The sequence below is a fragment of the Pleuronectes platessa genome, chromosome 4 (genome assembly GCF_947347685.1).
Source record: "Pleuronectes platessa chromosome 4, fPlePla1.1, whole genome shotgun sequence".
Lineage (NCBI taxonomy): Eukaryota > Metazoa > Chordata > Actinopteri > Pleuronectiformes > Pleuronectidae > Pleuronectes > Pleuronectes platessa.
Genome location: NC_070629.1, coordinates 15,719,722 through 15,736,315, shown reverse-complemented (window position 1 = coordinate 15,736,315; position 16,594 = coordinate 15,719,722). Strand labels below are relative to the sequence as shown.

At 40.6% G+C, this 16,594-nt stretch overlaps 1 protein-coding gene across 1 annotated transcript; it reads left to right on the top strand.

The window, feature by feature from the left end:
* Positions 1–268: 268 nt before the first annotated feature.
* tmem161b (transmembrane protein 161B) lies at positions 269–16,466 on the top strand. Its single transcript, XM_053421135.1, has 12 exons — positions 269–533; positions 4,881–4,984; positions 6,062–6,142; positions 7,713–7,810; positions 7,923–8,079; positions 9,518–9,669; positions 9,791–9,851; positions 9,964–10,104; positions 11,219–11,332; positions 12,232–12,406; positions 13,446–13,542; positions 13,638–16,466. Exons 1-12 carry the CDS (start codon positions 531–533, stop codon positions 13,931–13,933), a joined length of 1,479 nt encoding a protein of 492 aa, XP_053277110.1. The 5' UTR covers positions 269–530; the 3' UTR covers positions 13,934–16,466.
* Positions 16,467–16,594: the final 128 nt, after the last annotated feature.

The following is a 16,594-nucleotide window of genomic DNA, read 5'->3' as shown; positions in this document are numbered from 1 at the left end:
CATCACCTCTCCAATGTCTCCCTCCTGTCATCATGTGTAGAAGTGACTCTGCGCTCTTCCGGTTAAGGGGGTCCTATTTCGTATTTTCGGTATTATATACTAATCCTGTCTAAAAATACCAACTCCGGTATTCTATTTGAAGTTATATTAAAACAAAATAGACTACATGTGCATTCTTAATAGTGTATGGTAATGTTTAAATCTCGATTAGAAAATGTTCTCAATTCTTTTATAGTAATTTCTCTCTCTTGCGGGACAGGCAAATCCGAGGACCCCTTCTTATCCAGAGTTTCAGCGTGACCTCTATTGCAGTTGAAAATACTGAGGATCGGAGGCTGTGTCCGTTGATCTTTTGGGGGTAAATTGACGATGTAACCCGTGTCTGTGATGATACGAAGACAGTTTGAATGAGACACCCGCTTCATTTGGTGCCCAAACATCTCACGAAGGTCTTATGAGCTCCTCGCCGCCTCATTTCCGAGTCGGGCTGCTCAGTGTTGTCGGGGTAGAGTCCGTTTCACTGCATCAACATGGTGAGTGTGTCACAGAGCACCTTAACGCAACGCTTTCTCTTCATGCCTGGATGCTGCATCATCTCCGATGTGCATGTCCCCATGCGATGTTTCTGACGGCTTCATGTCTTTCCTGTGAACGTGTCATTGTGTTAACGATGATTTAGCTGGCTAGCCATAACAGGTGCCTGTAGCCGGCTAGCCAGTGTAGCATTGTAGCTAGCGTTAGCCACACACCGACTGCAGCCTAATGATGCTAACAAGCATAAAAATGTAATGTTTTCCATGGTGTTCGGTCGCATATGTTGTTGTGAAGTCCTAACAGTGGCTAACCTTGCAGGGTAGAAGTGGAAGGATACGTGCTATGTTTGCATGAACTGTACCAGCATTAGCCGTTAGCATGCCAATCACCTGGGAGCAGGGCACCTATGGGAGAAGACAAGCAGTGTCTACGCACCTCACCTTTCTCAGTTTGACCTTAAGATGCCCTCAGCGGAACTGTAAAGCGTATTCAGTGTATTAACAGTGTTTTCATGGTTTCACAATGATTGTTAAAGACTTAAATGCATCCAGAGAAAATAATAGATGTGTACTGCAGGTGTGTAACTATATCATAGACTGATCCTTGCTGCTGTAATTGCATCCACGACAGTCAATAATCTCTATATGTCCCTCCTAAATACAGTTGATGTTTAGAATCTAAATTTACAAGAGCAGACTCATCAGTATCAACTTTTAGATGGGATGGTGTCTGTGTTCTGTTTACATTATAAACATTAGATGAGTTGATATGTATTATTCTCCACTGCTGAATGTCATCATCTGTTGCAGCAGCTACTGTAGGAAAGGACAGTGAGGATTTCACGAATGTGTAAATGATTGCTAGACAGGTGGTTATTCATTCTTCAAATTAAGAAGGTAGAACAATCAGAATAGATAAGGGTATCTCTAGTTCATTGTAGTGGCGACCATACTGTAATATCCAGGGGGGAGAGAAGAAAACTTCAGCCACAGAGTACAGTGACAAACATCCTGGATACCAACTAATTGCTTATCACACTATTTATTTTAGTTATTAGGCCTTTTTTTTAAAGTTTAGTGGGACTCATTTTTAACTACAGCCTTAGTAATATTTACAAAATGTGGTCTTGGACTTCCAACAGTCAATATTTTAAGAGTTTACTTCCAAAGCAGGATTAAAGTGACCCAAGAGTATTCCAGATGAATAAAAATGAGGAAGTTTTGGTCAATAAGGGGTTTCACTGCCAGAGAGTTAGTTTTCCTAGCAAATAGTTGTTAGGTATTTGAGCTTATATTGATATGGTGGTTATCGCTGCAGCTCCCACTTTCAACCCCCTACAGATTTCATTTGGTTGTTGTGTGGAGGGGGTGAAGCGGCATGGGCAAGATAAGGGAGTCCCATGCTGGCTCAATTTCCCCCAGGCCTGAGATCCTTGCAGCTCCCCCACAGCGAATGGTCAGCATCCACCAAGCTAAGGCTTTCTTCTTTTGACCTATATAGCATGACCATAACTCACATGGAGAAATATCTTGAGTCGGAGAGGTTGTGTCTGGTCACTATAATTGTCAAAATATAATTGTTAAAATTATAGCCCCCCCCCCTGTGACTCCAGAGGAGGTATTGACTAAAGCTTTTGGAGCTTATCTCATGCCTGGTGAGACTGGAGATCTCCACCACCAATCTATAATCTATGTCTACTGTACAAGTCTGGCCTCATCACTTCTATTGTCTAGACGTCATTCCCTTCCTCCTTCTACACCTGGTACAGTCTAACAGTATCAGGGACAGAGTTCTGTATGATGAATGTTTGCTTATTGTCCAGCATTAAAGTAGAAAAAGGACATATTCAAGGTTACACCAGCACATTCAACTAGCCATAGGATTGCCAAAAGTATCACTTATTGTAAAATATCGTGTCAGTGAAAGAGCCGGCCATATTAAGTAGTTTTATCAACATCATCAGTAATAAAACTAAAGTAACTAAAGGACATGTAGGTTATGGTTCATTAAAGCCAGAATAGGCCGAGCACCTGGTGAATAAGAGACTGGCCCAATTGACACATATCAGCAGAGTCAGTATCTTACTTTTTTCAAGAGATCAAGTCCTGATTTAAGTTTCCATTCTATGTATAAAAGGACTAATGAGTCTCAAATTTGACACCAAGTTTCACATTAGCTGATGTGAATAGATATAGTCTTCTGTGAAATGAAGGATGACGATCCATTCTTATCCATCATGCATCAACGTCAATTATTATAGTTTTTTTCTAAGTTGAAGAAATTTAATCTTAACATATTATCATATGGCACTGTCACATTACCATCACTCAATGTATCCAAAATAACTTTCAAATGGGTGAAGATAAGCCCACTGAACCTCATTGTTGTGTAAACATCATGTTTACACAACAGAGAAGGCCACATGACTTTATGATGAGCTTCAAGTGTAAATCCACTGGTGCATGCCTATAGGTGCAAGCCCAGACATGGGACTGTTGTTGGCAAAGAGAACATTTTTTTTTTTTTAGGGGAGATTAGTTAGGTAATTGGTTCTATTGGCTCAAGTGGGGGAAGTCACAGATATCAATAATTCCTACTGATGGCCAAAGAGATGGGCCAGCCCCCAGACCTTACCTTACAGTGAGTGGATAAAAGCGCAGCATGAAGGTAACGATTTTGGCCTCATAAGCCTAAGTGAATATTGATCCAAATGTGCTGGGTTGATGTTGAGCCCCTTGTGTTACTAAGTCTTTGGCGATCTACCTCCTGTGGCAGGTGCTAGTTGTTCATTCTCCTGGGCACGTGGCGGCTGACATTGTGACAGTCTCCTGGCCGAGCGTAGTTCAGTGATCATTCTATTAACCCAAATCAATGTACTCAGGTTAGAGTAATTGGGGATTTATTAACCAAATCCCTTAAAGTTTGGTGTGGAAAAGCTGATGTGTTTAAAAATAGCTACCATTACATGTCTGGTACTAAGGTAAAAGTGATAATTTGATTTTGGGTCTTAGTTGTTGGTGAATGTTACTAATCGTCCATCACTCTATTATTGATTTGAAATTCCTTCAATCTACCAGATCATGATATTTTACATTTACCTTACATAAAGAAAATAGTCAAATATGAAGGACATTTTGTGGCTGATCTGTTGAATAATTTTCAATATAACTAGATATATTATTGGTGTTGCTGTTTGGTTGTCCGATTTATAGAACAATTTCCCCTGGTTGCCAAAGCTCAGTCACCTCAAGGTTTAGATCGACAGGTCAGCCAACATTAGGTCTAATGCTTGCTGCAAATTGACTTGTCTTATAATCTACAGAGTAGTGGGGAATCCCAGGCACCATATTGTCTACTGTGATGCCACATGAGAGTGGTTGGGGTCATCTGGTTCCGGCTATCAGGCTCATATGATTGACAGTCATCATAGCAACATGAATAAAAGTGTGAGTTATTTTAAGGAACTTGGAAATGGATGTCAGAATGGTAATGGAGGTGACCTGGAAGACTGCTGATGCTATAGTATTTACGTTTTCTTTTTGGTTCTACTTCAAAAGTTGTCATATTACACACATAGCAGCTTTAAATCAGTGGTTTTGAGTAATGTGGCACATCTACATTTTTCATTTTGTTTGATCGGCTAACACTGAAGTGATTAACCCCTGTGTTGTACTCACCTGGATTCATGGACAAATGAAGGTCATTCTGTGTTTGAGTTCTTGATAAAGTTTGAGGAGCCTAATCTTTCAACAGCTCTTACAGTATTATTTATAAAGTAAATCCTCTTGGAACCACTAACCAATTGAGTTGCAGTGTGCAACTAGATAGAAATGGAATCTTTGACCTGAAGGTGAAGCCTCTGGAGACCATGAATATTTAAATATGAAAACTTTGGACGGACATCATCGTATGCTTCACTGCTAGCAGGGCAAAGAAGCACCATTATAACCAAATCTATGATCTCACCTTTCATTACATTGCCATGGAATTCAATTGTCCTGAGCAACAATAGAGGCAGTGTTAACTTGCTTAAACAAAGTCTTATAGTAATCATTAATCTTTCTATGCTGCAAACATGTTTGTTGGAAGAACATCTGTGGCCCTGCTATCAGCAAGATAAAGAACTCCATTAAGTGAGCATTTTGCAGTTAAGGTGTAATGCCAAGACTTTTGATATGAGATTGATAAAAGACTTTAAATTGCATTTTAAAATCTTTTTAATCTGAGAAGACATGCTCCAGTAGGTATTAGTCCATATAAACCCATACTTCATGTGTGTAAGTGCTTTGTGGCATGTATAATTACTCTTTAAATGTGATTTTAAACCCCCCATCTCAATTCCACAGGGTGTGATCGGTGTGCAGCTGGTGGTTACCATGGTAATGGCCAGTGTAATTCAAAAAATAATACCTCATTATTCCTTCGCAAGATGGCTTCTCTGCAGTGGCAGGTAATGTAAAATCCCATACATGCTGTTTTAAATAGTTCTTCCAAGTGCTGTTGTTTCATTTCTCCAATGTCCTTTGCCTTCTGAGAAGTTTATTTCAAAACGAGTCCAGAACAATGGCATCAAAATGTTAACTCAGATGGGAGAGTATTCCAAATAGTCTGGATTGAATAAGTAAGAGAATCATTAAATCACACTGCAAAGAACAAAGGGCACTGAAATATCGGGATAACCCGAGAGAAAAGTACATGCAAATATAGTGCCCGCCTCATTTCCCATAATTAGTGTCACATATGTATTTCAGTAAACAGATTTTTGGAACACGTTTAATAATTCATAAATATTTCTTTTCAGGGCACTGGTGAAACATTTTTTGAAAACTTTTTCGCCCTAAGCAGTAGGCCTGAAGTGTCCCTCCAGAATACTTTGTATTTAATTTTCCACAATAAATAAATATACAGGGGGAAAAACAAGCTGTGCTCTTTCTATCCTCCTCCACCACACAACTTGCTTCTCAGGATGCTCTGACAGGACAGTTTCTGGAAAAAAAGGTTGAGGATGTTTGTTTTGTAAAGAAAGCTCCTAAATTACATCCTGTTTCAAGCTTGATCCTTAAGGACTGATGTCGCAAAGTGTCTCACAAGTGTCTGTTTTGTGTTTGTTATTCAGGAGTTAAGCATTAATCTCAGTGCTGTTACAAAATGAGGCTTTGAGTCAAGTTTCGTAGAATCAAGACTTAATGTCACTGCTTCAAGAGCATTTTCAACGAGGTTTTTGATATTTCTTCAAGGTATAATGAAAAGGCAATATAAGCTTTTAGCAGTAAGTGTTATTCCCTTATTCCTACAAGAAATGGAAGTGAAGAGAGGGAGACTTTACAGTATCTAACCTTGACTCCACTTCCTTCTCTTTCATCGTCAAAAATCAATATTATTAATCTTCTTATTCAGTATGTGTCAATAATTAAATAAGTGTTTTGTTTTTCCTAACCCTAAAACTAAAATTTTAATTATATTAAATCTTTTCTTTCCTTTTCTGTACAAGTCTGAGCCTGATCTCTTTCATTTTCTTTGTTCACAGTCTGCGGTGGTATCAGCACCCCACGGAAGATGAGCTGAGGAGCTTAGCGGGGAAACAAAAAGGACAGAAGAGGAAAGACAGGTAGGTTGTGAGGCGCTTAAGGATGGGAGGGGGGGGTTGCAGAAATGAAATGAAGAAGGGCTATTGTTTGGGGGCTGGGGAAATGCAGTGGCACAGATCAGGAACGAAAGGTACCCCTTTCATCAGAGAGGAAAGCAAAGATGAGACGCAGACGTTGGAGATGGATGGAGACCACAGGCATGTCGGCAGGGAGATGACGCTGATGTGTGTTTGTGTGGCTCATTTACTGCATGTTTGAAGTGAGGAGACAGAAGTCTATTTTTGTTGTTTTGTTCCTTTACGGACTCTTCATCTGGGCTCAGAGCAACTTGGCTTAGAAGTGGCCCCTGTCTAGTGGATGTGAGGAAATCTGGTCCTGTTTTTTGGAGTCATTACTATCAAGGCTATTTTAAGGGATGACAGTTTAAAAGGATTGTATCTGCATTATGTCTTCAAAGTGGTCAGATGTCAAGCTTTGATTCTGGAGGATGAATTTCCTTTAAGACCACTTTGCAATTAAAGGGAGAAAAAACTGCTATTCAGTCATTATGGCTGCAGGTGGAAGTTATACCATATGTTGACAATGTGAATTTGGCTCTGTTTCCTTTGTGCTCGCCCTCTTAATGTGAATTCAAATTGAACTCACAACTGAATGCTAATCCTTACTGTTCCACATGGTGTCCAGCTCCTTACTCAAGGCGGTTTTGTAGCAGAGTCCTTTCTCCGACCCTGTATGAGGCAGGTCAATGCTCTTCAGCACCACATGCTCCGTAATCCCTTGAAGGAAAAGATGGACCACTGTCCTTTTGCCAGCTCGTGCCATGCAGCTCCGTTCCCTTTGTCAACCATCTGACTCCCTCAGTGAGGGGTGCCTGAGCTGCTGAGCCCCCTTTCTCCCCCCGTCAGGTGCCTCAGAGATGAAATCTGTCCGGGGCATGTTTGGCCCGAAAGTCTTTCAGTGGTATTGTCCCTTGAATCGAGCACACACACAGACACACACCAGGCTGAACAAACAAAGCCCAGAACTGAGGAGGCCCACCAGACAGTTCTTCAGACCTAAAGAACAGCAATCCATTCACCTGCTGTCAGCGGTTTAGCACCGCCTATGCGCTCGGTCATGGAAGTCCAGAAGTATTAGTGGGAAAAAATATAAATAGAACTATGCTAAGTATTAAATATAGAGGGGGCCGTGAATGCTCACAACTTTGCAATAAATTAAATTGGATATTTGATCATATTTTCTGTGATGGATTAACTATATTGGAGATGGGAAATCAGCTGTAAAACATATGGTTTCTTGTGTAAATTGTCAGTAGTAAGGTTAAACAGGTAATTTATAAAGTTCTCAAAGTGAACCTGTGAGGTGAACTTTTACAAATGCTAAAAAAATTAACTGTAAATGTGTTCATTGACCCTGTTTTTATTTTGATCTGCATGAAAGGCATGTTGCCAAACAAACCTAAACAAATGTCTGCAAGATTACAACATTAAGCTGTTTTTCAATGGTCAAACATCGCATTTGCTGTATTCTGGAGTCGCTATCATTGTTTTCCTGACCCCACTTGTTGTTTTGCACCTCTCTTTTCCTTAGGAAGTACAATGGTCACATTGACAATAAGCCACTAACAGTTCCAAAGGACATAGACTTACAGCTGGAGACGAAATGCATCACAGAAGTCGACACATTAGGTATAAATCTAACTGGACAAACATCTATAATCCCAAGTTTTCATTCTCCCATGTTTAATGTTCATGTATACTGGGCTGTATGGATCTAATTATACTCTGTGTGTGCCCCCAGCATTGCACTACTTCCCAGAGTTCCAGTGGCTGGTGGATTTCACAGTAGCGGCAACTGTGGTCTATCTGATAACAGAACTCTACTACAGCGTGGCTCAGCCCTCAGGAGAGATGAACATCAGTGTGGTCTGGTGCCTGCTCGTACTTGCCTTCGTCATGTATCCTTACATCAGTTACTCTTTAGATCTTGGTTTGTTATTTGTTTTTTTCATATCACACCAATCGAAGAACATATTTCTGCTGTGCATCAAGTGTGTGGGTGGGTGGGTTGGTTGGTAACATGCAATGTTTCAGCTCCGCAAACCTATGTTTTATGGACTCTCCTTCAGGCTTTCAATTATTTCCAGGTTACAGTCTTCCTAACAGCCCCTATATATGCCATAGGTTAACATCTCATTGTCTATAAGAGAGTCTGCATCATTCCAGCGTGATTGTGTGGTTGCAGCAGCAGCAGTGGTGGTGAGAGGCTGTAAAATGACTGCTAAAGCTTTGGCTGCCAGCACCTTTATGCTCCACAGCTACCTGCTATTCTGCTACGCTGAATGATGGTTAAATAATATGCATTATCCTTGCCACCAACCACAGGGATCAATCTTCCCAGTGCTCGGGCCCAGCTCACTACGGTCAGATGGTGTGTCATTTCCTGCCCTCACTCGAGATTGGAGGCCCAATTTTCACAGCCCAACAGGCTGATATGCTTGGGGGGGCAGACTTGGGAACAGATGACACTGGAGTATGACGATGAGGGAATATGTTGGCGCAATATATGTGTTAATGGAACACTTGATTTCAGTTTTCCCATTTCGGCTCTGATGACATGTTTAAGTCTCTTGGCCTGGATATCAGCTCAACTGCTCTGTTAGCCTGTCCACTGATAAAACCGGTGGAGACTCCCTCTTGTTTAGTGGAATATGATAAAAAGACTGGATATCTCACGCTTGGCCTATGTTTACAGGTCAGCTCGACTGTATAATAATTGTAGGCCGCTACATGACAGCTCAAACGAGGCTGTATTTCTAGTTTCAACCTCACGCTGGCTCTAACTCGTCCGCCGAGTGTTTATGCAGCTGTCTTCACAGCACTGAATACGGGTTAGAGACAGACAGAAGACCGTACTGGATTGAATACCTTTCTTGAAATGAACTGAAAGGGAGTGAAAAATTGGCATGCTGTCACCTGAAATGTTCCGTGAACTGAGAGTTTCATCTTTAGACTTAAGAAACACGCTCTGTCCTTAGCCTTCCGATCAGTGTCAACTGGGGCCGAGAAAAACACTATTGCGAGCTTGATGGCACGCACTGGTGCCACAGACCCACACATGCTGTGTGTGTTGCAGGGTCTGTATGGCACGACAGGGTTGAGGGTTCACACAGTTAAGTGTGCCCGAACTTGCGAAAAGATGAGTATGGTTTTGTATGGTGAATATCTGTCTGTTACTGTGCTATAAAGTTTGTTGTATTGGTTTAATGCAAAGACTTATTTCTGTTTCCCTTGAACCTGTGAATAGAATTTAGAAATGTATCTGCAAAGCGCTTTGGATAAGCTTTAAATGCCAGTGTGCTTTTGGTGCTGATTTCCCTTGACTCTTCCCCTCAGTAAGACCCTTTTCTCTCTAACGGCCCACTACTTCAAGCTCGAGGAAGGTGGCGAGCGCTCTCTCTGTATTACTTTTGGTTTTTTCTTTTTTGTCAAAGCCATGGCCATTCTCATCGTCACTGAAAACTACCTAGAGTTTGGTCTTGAGACCGGTGAGTGCTCCGCCAGGCTTGTCTTAAAAAATGACCCTGTTGCTAACAACCATTTTTTAAAAAAATTTTAGCACCGGTGTGTGAGTCACTGCTGAATATATTTTACTTTTTTCATTTCCAGGTTTTGCAAACTTCTCTGACAGCGCTCTACAGTTTCTGGAGAACCAGGGTTTAGAGTCCCAGTAAGTACAATATCAGTATTCTCGCAGTATCCTTTTTGTTTTTCTCCACCTTCATGAATTCTTTATGACTTGTGAAACTATAGTAGTATCACCATGTGTTTTTTTTACACAGGGGTCCTATATCTAAACTCACCTTCAAGCTGATCCTAGCTCTGCTCTGCTCCTTGATTGGAGCATTTCTAACTTTCCCTGGTCTACGATTGGCCCAGATGCACCTCGATGCACTCAATCTCACCACAGCCAAACTTACACAGTGAGTACACCACACAAATACGTCACAACAGTCTTTGGTGGAAATGACCTTGAAGATTAGTTTCCAGTTGCAAATGTTTCACATCCCACACTTTGTTGACAGCATTATCTTCAGTGTTTAACTTTTAGTTTTATCACATATGATGTAGAGAACTCTTAATTCATGTTTCAGCTGATATTGAAAATATTGTATTATTAATGATGAACTTTTTAAAGCACCTTTCAAAACACAGATACAAAGTCCTTAACGAGTTAAAGATTAAAAAGGCATTGAAGACAAACAGTAGTTAAACATTACAATGAGAAAACATTTAAAATCAACTTGAAGACCACACTGTAATGAAGCACAGATACAGAAATGGAAAAAGATTAGAGTAAAAGAGTAAAATCAAGATATAATAAAACATTATAAGATGAACAGAATAGGCGGTAACATCAGAACTAGGAGAAAGAATATTATCTAGTGTGGTCTCTCCAGTTCTATGGTTGTGATGTGCTCAAATTGGCCACAAACCCAGAACTCAAATATCAGTCTACCCTATTTTAGAGTACCACGAATGCAAGTATAGCACCGCTGTACTTGTCTCCTACTATTCAGAGTGTGTCAGATACCAGAGAGCACCTAGTGAGTCAGATGAAGACTTCCTCAGTTGGGGCAGATTTCTGCTTCCGAACTCACTGGGTGGCATGTCTCCAACCATGATAGGGGGTGCAGAGCAGGGAGCACATTGCATCCAGGTAATCCACTTTGGCATAGCAGACTCTCTTCTCTTCTGGCCTCCTCTTCCTCCTCCATTCCCCATCTTAGCTGTCACAAGCTTACATCCTCAGACCCTTTCACCAGCAGGGATTATCTCCCACACCTACAAAATCTGTGGGCCTTGGTTATCTTCTCACCCCTCTCAGGGACAGTCGTATTGATAATATGGACCATTTTTCTCTCCATATTAACTTCAAATTGAGATTAAAAAGGAAAGATTACAGAGAGTTACCCACTTTCTAATTCAATGGTTTATCGATGATTGTGTGAGTGAAAAAAGAGTCAAAGTTGTTGGATTATTTGATCACCTAACATTATAATTGATGTATTATTTGTAACGTCTCCTTTTCTGCAGGACTCTGCTTCATATCAACTTCCTGTCCCCTCTCATCATGGTCCTGCTGTGGGTGAAGCCCATAACGAAGGACTACCTAATGAACCCCAATCTGGGAAAGGAGAATGTGCCTTTGTAAGTAATTATCTGTTTCACACAATTCTTGTTTGACCCAGATGTACAGTACACTACCAATATAATAATAATTTAATTTAACCATCTTAAATAGTTATCCTAATTGAGATCGTACAGAGGTTAACTGCTTTGCAGCACATGTATTATATTGCGTAAACATTTCACGAAAAACAATAATCTGTTAAAGATCCATATCCTCGTACCTCCAGCAGATTGATCTGTATTTGGTTGTCAGTCAGTCGGACTCTGTTGCTGCCTGGCAAGCTAATGACCTGCCACTCTAACAGGAGCGACGGGACAACGTTGCCAAGCTGTGAAAATAAAAGTAATTGTTGCTGTAAACAATGCAACAGCAGTTATCAAAATTGAATTTATGAAGGTTGAATGAGATAAGGAATGTGTTTACAGTTCGTAGATAAAATCACCGCAATGGGAACGTTGTCTACTCAGGTTTAAATGAGACTGTACACATATTAAGTCATACCCGCGGGAAAGCTCTTTGTTCCATCTCTAACTGCTGTCATTTGTCAGCTTGTTATTCATACTAAGATACACATATTTTTCATTTGTTGCATAAGTTTGAATCCCGACACATGTCAAACTTTCTCCTGCTGCTGACAGCGACTGTGGCTTCAAGGTCAAACTTGACCAAGTCGTCTTTCATGTTACCTAACCCCCCTTTTCACCTTTTTATCTCAACTTCACCCTCTCTTACTTCTTCGTCTTGACTTGTTTTTGACTCTTTTTTTACTCCTATTATCTTTCCTTTCTGTCTCATTGTCTCTGTCTACCATCCAAGTGATAAAGCAGATACATGATGGGTTGAGTTAGCGGGCCAGCAAAGCCGTCATCCCTTAATCTTCTCTCTCGCTCTCTGTTGTCTTTCTTATTACTACCAGGATGACTGAGCAGACATATGATACGCTGCGGTTATGGGCCATCCTACTGATGTGTCTGCTCCGGCTCGCCATGATGAGACATCATTTGCAGGCCTACCTCAACCTGGCCCAGAAGAGTGTGGACCAGATGAAGAAGGAGGCGGGTCGCATAAGTACCGTTGACCTGCAGAAGATGGTGAGTCAGATAATTCATTTTAATCAATATTAATCATGGTTATACCCCAGTGTAATTCTATGATAAAATGATAAAACATATATAAATAATCCCTTTTAGAACATATACTGGGGTGATCTATATTCCTTTTAATTGGAGCCATGTAGTTTGCTTTGCAGAAGTGTTTTCCCTTTATTAATAGCATATATATTGTCAGGAACAGGGCACAAAACTTTACTGTACTTTTGTGCAGTTGGACATTGGTGCAGTAATTGTCTTTTCAAAGCTCCCCCAACATTCAGTGTCTCAACGTGGTCCCAAAAGTCTGAGATTGAATTAAATACGTTAAATTACAACGTACAGTTGTACAATACTTTGAGGTTCATTTAATAAGACTTAGTGCGGCGTGTATAAATTGGAATGTCTGTTTATTGTAGTTCTCTGTCAACAATACAGATATTGACACCGTGTAATAAAACTATAAACAAGACCAACATGGAACTGATAACTGTCTACAACACTCCAGTTAAATACACTTTTCTGTGGGAAAGGTCATGGATACCTATTGTCTGTATCTGTGGTTGTGAGATAATGGGGAATTTTGAGGTTTATCCTCCATTTGGCTACTTCACTTTATCTTCAATTATGGGAAAGTGTAAATAAATCTTGGGCTCCAATTTCACTTTATTTCTCTCATACTTGACATGGGTCTTAAATTGAATTTGTTGTGGTCTGAAATAGTCTGACTTATTCAAACCCACAGAATCCCTGATTTTAGTGTAAACTTGTAAACAAGCTCAGTGTAGGGCAGACCAGCCTCTCCTATGTGAAAACTCATTGTTGGTAGTGTTTTGATGTATATTACAGACTTCAGGTGAAGTATCATCTGTGATCATATTTAATATCAGATGTAGTCATGTTTTGGAGTTCTATCAATGATATTTTATATTTTATATTTGCATCAGCTTCAAGAGTTTTTAAACTGTTCTTTTAAACAGTTTGTGTAAAGCCTGAACTAACGTTATTATTCTTTTTCACCACTTTCACTTTTTCCACTCAGGTTGCGCGTATTTTTTACTACTTGTGTGTAATCGCACTACAATATGTGGCACCACTGGTGATACTGCTGCATACCACTTTGCTGCTAAAAACCTTAGGTGAGTCATGCAGCGCACAATGATTTTTAAAGATTCTTTTTTTTATTTTTCTTCCCAGACGTTTGATCTTTCTTCCTTTGCTCGCTCTCCGGCAGGTGGACACTCCTGGTGGGTCTCTTTTGAAGAAGACCTGCCTTGCACCTACGACATGAACTCTGACTCGGTGATGGGGGAGGCATCAGTAGCCGCCCCGACACCAGCTTCAGTGGTAGAAACAGGAGCCCGGGCGTCAGTAGCCCAGCTGTCGGTGGCTCTGGGAGGCCTGCGGACTGTTTTCAGCCCCTCGCTTTTCCGGGGCCTCTTCTCCTTCTTTACTTGGTGGATTGCCGCCTGCCTCTTCTCCACCTCCCTCTTCGGTCTCTTCTACCATCAGTATCTTATGGCGGCATAGCACCAGGAACCCAGCAGTGGCAGCCGGACCCCCGCAGTGCTGCTGTACGTTCAGCCTGATCAGAAAGGACTGATTGGGGGCAGCAGAGGCCGATTGATGACTCTGCTCGTCAACTTCCTCCTTCCTCCCTCCCTCCCTCCCTCTGACCACCTCTCAATGACCATATCATCAGAGCTCCTGGTTCAACTTCCAGTGCTTCCTTCACAGATGACTCTATGAACTCAGCGTTGTTTTTAATACTACAATTACAGTGTTTCATTTGAAGGGCAAGATTTATAAATTTTAATAACAGACGGACTAAAGGTACGAGTTGAACGAATATTATTCTGTGTCAGTGGTATTAGTACTGTCAAGAGATACTGATCCATTTTGTGTATCAAATTTGAATGATATGAGGTATTATACTTTTATCTCAGATGCCTATTACAATCCATTACTGATCCATCGACACTTTGTCTTTTACTTTAGAAAACCCCACTCTTACAGTTTCGTGCATGACAGTAACAGTTCGATTTCAGCCTGTTGTCCCCTTGTAAATTTTCACCGGCAATGACTTATATCACAGACATATCCAGGAAAAGCTGGAGTTACTCTGCTTGACTGGATAAATGCTGTAAGGTTTAAGTTTTATTGGCTGGCGGTTATGCGCATCACCTTGACATTAAGAGTCATAGAACCACCTATAAACCAGTCTGTATCACAGCCCATCAGAGTGCTAGCTTCCCTCAGTGAAAACATTGTGACGACGTGTGGCTCACGGAATATCATAGAATCTGGAAAGGTTTATGGAGGCTGGTCTGTTCTTATTCGCCTAAAATCATCCTCAGTTATATGTTTTCCTTACGTTTTTTTAGGGGAAACTGATAACTACCATTCTGTGGCCTCATGTCTGTCTTTTGAGAAAAACCTAAAAAAAATATTTGTGTTGAAATTCAGATGTCAAAATTCCATTGCCACGGACCACAAAGCAATCTGAAAGAGTCTTAAGAGTTTTGCCGGTGCGTTTGTGTTTGTAGTCAGAGGAGGGAGGGGGTTGGATGGGACGAGCCGTCACCGGACCAGGGTCTTTGAGTGTGGACAACTGAAGAAGAGTAACACAAGATGTTGAACTCCATGGTACACATCTCATTGACTTGAATCTAATGTGTTTTGAAATGTGTCTAATTGAAGTTGCCATCAAGGACAAACTTAGGTTGTTTTTGTTTTTTTTAATGATAGATTTGTGATGTTTTTAATTTTGCAGTGTGACCACCCTGGTTTTAACTGAGCCGTTTTGAAGCTGTGAGAGAATCTGAGGTTGTTCTTCTGACAGACAACATGTAGCGTCTACATCTGTCTGCATTTGTCGGATCTCTGCCTCAGCTGTAATCTCAAAGGGCATTGCGATCGAGAAGAAAGGATGTCAACTCCTGTTGATAAGCTACCGCCTTTGTTCTCATTTCCTGTTTTATTTTTACTTAAACCCATCCATTGCTTTTATAATCTTTTGAGAACAATCATTTTTTAGTTGTTATTCTATTTCTAACTGATCAAAATGTGGATTTGTATAAGTTTTGATTCTAAAATGGTGCCAAGTATGTTGGTCCCCCCCTTTCCCAATGTGGTTTCTGCTGGTGTGTGCTGGTGTCTAGAGAACCAACTTGATAAAGAGAGAATCACTAGTTCTGGTTAAATGAAAACCCAGTGTCTTTACATGCTGTAGATAGAGGGTACAGGTGTGAGCTCATGCAGTCACTATGCAGACGCTGCACTGGGCTGTTGTGATTGTCCGGTCTATTCAGGAATGTATGGTACGTGTTCTCAGACTAATAACAAATGCGTGGCATCTGGCAAATTTAATTTCATCGATACAGTCATCATAGAGCTGCAGTTCACACATTCCAGCTCTATGCATTGTGTACGGAACACGGTTTATGAAGCAGAGCAGCACCATATCACACTTTTAAGCTCCTGATGCCGAAAGTCTTAGCCTCAGTTTATCTGTTTGATACCATAGGGAATATGCACATAATGAATGTATCAATCTTGCCTAATTTCTAGATTGTTTTGATGAAAACTGATTTGTATGTTGAGTTGATTTAACAGCCCACCCCCTTACCTGCACTTCCTTCCCTCTCCACCGTACCCTTTCATAATTCTACCTGTTAAACTAAATCTAATTTATCCTAATGACTTTTTATTGATTGATTTTTCTTTTCTTTTTTTATTTATTTCACATGTCGAGGCCTGTAAACATTTCTAATTTTAACAATATTCACTTTATTTTGTTAATAGAGTGCATGATGGATTAAAAATCAGTTTTGAAAATGTGGTTGACAAATCGGTTACAGATTTTTTTTAATGTCTGGTCGGGTAAGAAGAACCTGGAGAAACTCTCAGAATTCGTTGGCCTGATGAGGCGTTTCTTCAGTTTGTTACCACTGAAAGTGTTTGTTATTCACTCTTGGGTTCTTAGAGTACATCACACATGTTGTTGTTCATCCGTGTATTTATTTCTGCTTTAGATTTTGTCTTAAATAAATTATGTTCTTTACTACGTCCTTTTTATTTTATCCCTATGCTCTATGCAGAAAGCCTTAGCATTAGATCAACAGGGAGAAGGTTCCATTCATGAATCCTTGCATTCGACCGGCACTTGTTTTTTGTTTTCTTTAGGAAAAC